Here is a 4600-nt window from a genome sequence, read left to right as displayed (position 1 = left end):
GTATATGAAGTCTGCTTTTTTTTTTCTAAGAAAAAGAAAAAGAACTTGTTAACTAAGGCCTTATTTGGGTGAGTTTTTAAAAAAAATCTTTTTTCGAGTTATCTTTTTTTAAAAGATCTTGTGAAAAAGTAAAAGTAATTTTATGTTTGGGTATCTCATGCAAAAAGATCTTTTTATCTATCAATTATGTTTGAATATAACAACATAAAAGTATTTTTTTATTTATTTATTACATGAAAAACATCTTTTTTTAAGGAAAAAAAGATCTTTTAAAAAAATTATTTAAATTACAGTTTCTAAAAAAAGATGTTTTTCTAATTTTTCTAGTACTTTTACTTTTACTATTCGAAATTTGTCAAACACGCTAAAAAATAAAAAAAATATTTTTTTATTGAAAAAAAATCTTTTTTTATCAAAATAATGGTGTCCAAACAAACGCTAAGGCATATATTATGTGATAGATACCTTTGAACTGATTTAATATTTTTTTTTTATTGATTTTCAGATTGGAGAATGAGCATCTAAATAATGCTGGCAAGTTTAGAGCAGTGAAAATAATACCACTTCCTTTTCATGAAGTGGATGAGGAAGACTAGTACTACTAATAATGCATGCCAATTGGCATATTTTGGATTGATGTATTATTATTGTAGGGTTATGCTAGCATAAGAGAAATAATTAATAATAATTTTCAGTGGTGCATATTAGTTATCCTCATTCAAGTTGATGTATGATTTGATCAACTTGATCAGAATTTTTTTTTTTTTTAATGTGGATTGTAGGGACATCATCATCATCATCATCATCAATTGTATACACAATTTTTCATTAACAAGAAATAGAAATTAAATGAAAAGAAAAAGGTGCAATTGCAATGCTATTTTAGTACTTGTCTTATCATTTCTATTTTGTTATTTAAATTTACACATTTTTGGATGAAAAAATTGACCTTTAACGATAAAGAAATAAATTTAATAAATAAACTATATTTATGAATAATATTGTAGATCAATAGTACTGTATACATATATAAGTATAATACCAAATATTTTATATTTTATACATCAATAGTCCATATATGTATCTAATGACCATGATTAATGAATCTAAAGACCATGATTCCTAATCTATGGATGAAATTATTCTTTATTATTTAGTGGTTTCTCAATGTATTCCCAACTTAAAAAGATAAAAATTAATTCCTTGCAGATTAGAATTTCATTCAATAATTTGTTACGGTATTTTTTATTTTATTTTATTTTTTGGTTGGAATAATTTTTTTTTTGGATTTTTTTTTTTGTATTAAAACGAAACTAAAGTCCAAAGAAGAGAAAACTAATTACAAATATTTTTTTTGATAGTTACTAATTACAAATATTTATTATTATGCTGTTGGGTCTGAAAAACACAAATAAGATTTAGAGGTTTTTGTTCTAGAATGGGCCAGGAGAGGCCCAAATAAGATCAATCGTTTCTCACCAAACAATTTTGGAAATCAGGGATGGGCCAGGGATTTGGGTGTATTATTAGAGATTCTAAGGGAGATTGGATCTCGGACTGCTCTGGAAGCATTCCCCCTTGGTCTATAATCAGATGTGAATTATTTGCTGTTTGGAGGGGACTGGTTTTAGCTTGGGATTGCGGTTTGAGGGATATTATATGTGAAAAAGATTGCTTTGACATTCTGCCCATCATGCATGAGCTTACAAGTGGGTATCCATCTGAAGTAACAGATTTGGTTCACAAGATTCAGGAGCTTTTATCTCGTCCTTGGCTTGTTCACGTTGAATGGGTGTCCCGAGAAGCAAATAGAGCTGCCGGATTTGATGGCTAAATATGGTGCCAAGAGTAACTCTAATCATGTTATTTGGTATGAGCCTGGTGTTGATCTCCAACGAATCATCCGCTCGAATTTAGAATAGTTTTTGCTTTGTTTCTTTTCTTGTTTAGTCACCAAAAAATTGCCAAAAAATATAATAATATAATGAATTTTGTATATTTTGATACTAGTAAAAGAGTGCTTAACTGCTTATTTGAAAAAAGAGGCTCATATATTCAGTAATAATTGTGAGAAAAATATGACAATACATAAATCAAAGAACAAAGAAAAATAAATAAATTATATGTATAGCTTCATATTATTGAGTATCATATATATAGCAAATCATTTTCATTTTTTTTTATATTTAATTTGCAAAGCAAAGATGGAGCTCCTTAGAGATTGAAGCAACATATTATCAATTGAGACAAAACAAAATGGCAATAGCAAATCCAACACTTGCCAACATCTTTCTCACTTGATCATTGTATGATGATGCACCGTTCTACATGTCAAAACAAAGGGGAAAAAAAATAAATTAGTATTTTTATTTGTTTTTTTATTTATCGAATAAAATATATTTTTAGTTTCTGAAGTTTGTCAAAAATTACTCCTAAGTTTTATTTTGTTTTAGTTTTGTCCTTAAAATTTTCGATTTACATCAACTATATCATAATGGTTAAATTTTCAGAAAAAATTTAGGACGAATCCAACAATAATGCATGATAATTATGCCTGATTTATGTTAAAAGTTGTTCTTTTAAAATTGTTATTGAATTGATTTTAAAATTTTTTAAAAATTAGCTGTAAATAATATATTTGATATAAATAACAAATTTTTAAGACAAAATTAAAATAAATAAATCTTCAAAAATACTATTCGTACACCAAAATCAACCACTAAAATCAGTCACAAATATATTTGTGTATAAATACACGTGTGGTTTAATTTATTTTTAATATATATTTATATTTCAATATGTATTTTATACTAATAGCTGATTTTAGTGTACACATAACATAGTTAATAAATATTAGAGGTATTATTAAAATTTTTTATCAAATTTAAAGGACGTTATTTATTTAAACATGTTGGTTATTTAAAAGATAAAGATTACCCCATTTGCACTTGGTGCAGGTGATGGTGTGTCTTGAGTATCAATGGGAGTAGTATCATCAACTAATGGTGCTGGTGGACTCTTTCTAATGATTGATGATGATGATGATGGTTCTGGAGCAAGATCAAAGGAAGAAGAAGATTGTGGATGGTGATGCTTGATGTGTTTGTGCTTGTGTCTCCTTCTTCTATGCCTGTGTGGTGGTGGAGGTTGAGGAGCATAGTCATCAGGGGAAGGTGCTGGGGTGTATGGCAATGGTGAGGGTGCAGGTGTAGGAGTGTTACTTGCTGGAGAAGGCACCGGTGATATTACGGGTGCCTTCTTCTTGTGTTTAGGAGGTGGTGGTGCTGGTGCTGATGGTAATGGTGTTGGTGGAAGTGGCAGTGGTGGTGGTACAATTGGTGCTTTTTTAGGTGGATGTGGTGGTGGGATCTTTGGTGTGGGTGCTTTTGGTGCTATTGCTGGTGGTTTAATTGGAGCAATTGGAACCGGTGGTGGTTTAATTGGTGGTGGTTTAACCGGTGGTGGTTTAATCGGAGTAATTGAAATTGGTTTAATTGGAGCAATTGGAATTGGTGGCGGTTCAACGGGTGTAATAGGAACCGGTGGTGGTTTAATTGGTGGTGGCTTAATTGGAGCAATTGAAATTGGTGGAGGTTTAATAGGTGGTGGTTTAATTGGGGCAATTGGAATTGGGGGTGGTTCAACCGGTGCGACAGGAATCGGAGGCGGTTTAATCGGAGGTGGTTTAATCGGGGCAATGGGAATTGGTGGTGGTTTGATAGGAGCAATGGGTACTGGTAGTAGTGGTTTAATTGGAGCAATAGGAATTGGTCGTGGTTTAACCGGAACAAAAGGAACCGGGGGCGGTTTGATAGGAGCAGAAGATGTTGGACGTGTGGGTATTACCTTAGGAGTTGGTGAAGAGATTGGTGAAGTGGCCTTTGGAATTGGTTGGGGTTGAAGCAAAGGGGAAGAAGTAGAAGAGGTTGGGGAAGTGGCCTTAGGAATTGGTTGTTGAGGTTGTTTGAAAGGAGAAGAAGTAGCCTTGGGAATTGGTTGTTGAGGTTGTTTCAAAGGGGAAGTAGTAGTAGTAGTAGAAGTTGGGGAATTTGGCAATTTGGTTGGTGATGAAGATGTGGTTGTGATTGGTGTTTTGCTAGTAGATGGGGATGATGCTACCACCTTTGGTGTATTAGAAGAAGAAGAAGTTGGAGAAGTTGCACTTGGCAATTTAGAAGGTGCACCATTTGAATTTGTGTTTGTAATTGGTGAATTATTAGAAGGTCCATTTGGATGTGTGTGTGTGTTTGTAATTGGTGATTTTGGAGTTGAAGTTGAAGTTGGTAACTTTGAAGGTGCTTGGGCATTGGTTAATGTTATAGGGTGGTAGCTTTGGCATGCTAATAATGACAATGCCAATGCCCAAAATATTGACAACATTGTTGTTGTTTGTGTAACCTAGGACATGGTTTGGTTAGGAGAATTGGGTTGTTATTTATATGCCATTATGTATTGTTTTGTGATGAATCATTTCAAGGTTGAGATGTGTGTTTAGATGTAGTGTTATTGTCATCATTGATACATTACCACTAAACAAGTAAATAAAAGGAAGAAAAAAAAAACATAGGTAAAAGTTTAAGTAAATTCAATATGGGATCAT

At 32.1% G+C, this 4600-nt stretch overlaps 2 protein-coding genes across 2 annotated transcripts in view; one reads left to right on the top strand and one right to left on the bottom strand.

Moving 5' to 3' along the window:
* Positions 1–869, top strand: part of LOC107627663 (phosphate transporter PHO1 homolog 1) — a 10474-nt gene extending 9605 nt beyond the window's left edge. The window contains exon 14 of the mRNA XM_016330511.2: positions 506–869. Coding sequence (XP_016185997.1) covers positions 506–596 — 91 coding nt within the window. The 3' untranslated portion in view covers positions 597–869. The remainder of the gene's footprint in view (positions 1–505) is intronic.
* LOC107627744 (proline-rich extensin-like protein EPR1) lies at positions 2094–4424 on the bottom strand. The gene is made up of 2 exons (XM_016330592.2): positions 2938–4424; positions 2094–2324 (listed from the first exon to the last, which is right to left on the bottom strand). The coding sequence occupies exons 1-2, from the start codon at positions 4378–4380 to the stop codon at positions 2238–2240; spliced, it is 1530 nt and encodes a 509-aa protein (XP_016186078.1). The 5' UTR covers positions 4381–4424; the 3' UTR covers positions 2094–2237.

This window comes from Arachis ipaensis, chromosome B01 (assembly GCF_000816755.2).
Source record: "Arachis ipaensis cultivar K30076 chromosome B01, Araip1.1, whole genome shotgun sequence".
NCBI lineage: Eukaryota > Viridiplantae > Streptophyta > Magnoliopsida > Fabales > Fabaceae > Arachis > Arachis ipaensis.
The sequence above is the reverse complement of the archived record's forward strand: the minus strand, read 5'-3'. Positions and strand labels throughout refer to the sequence as shown.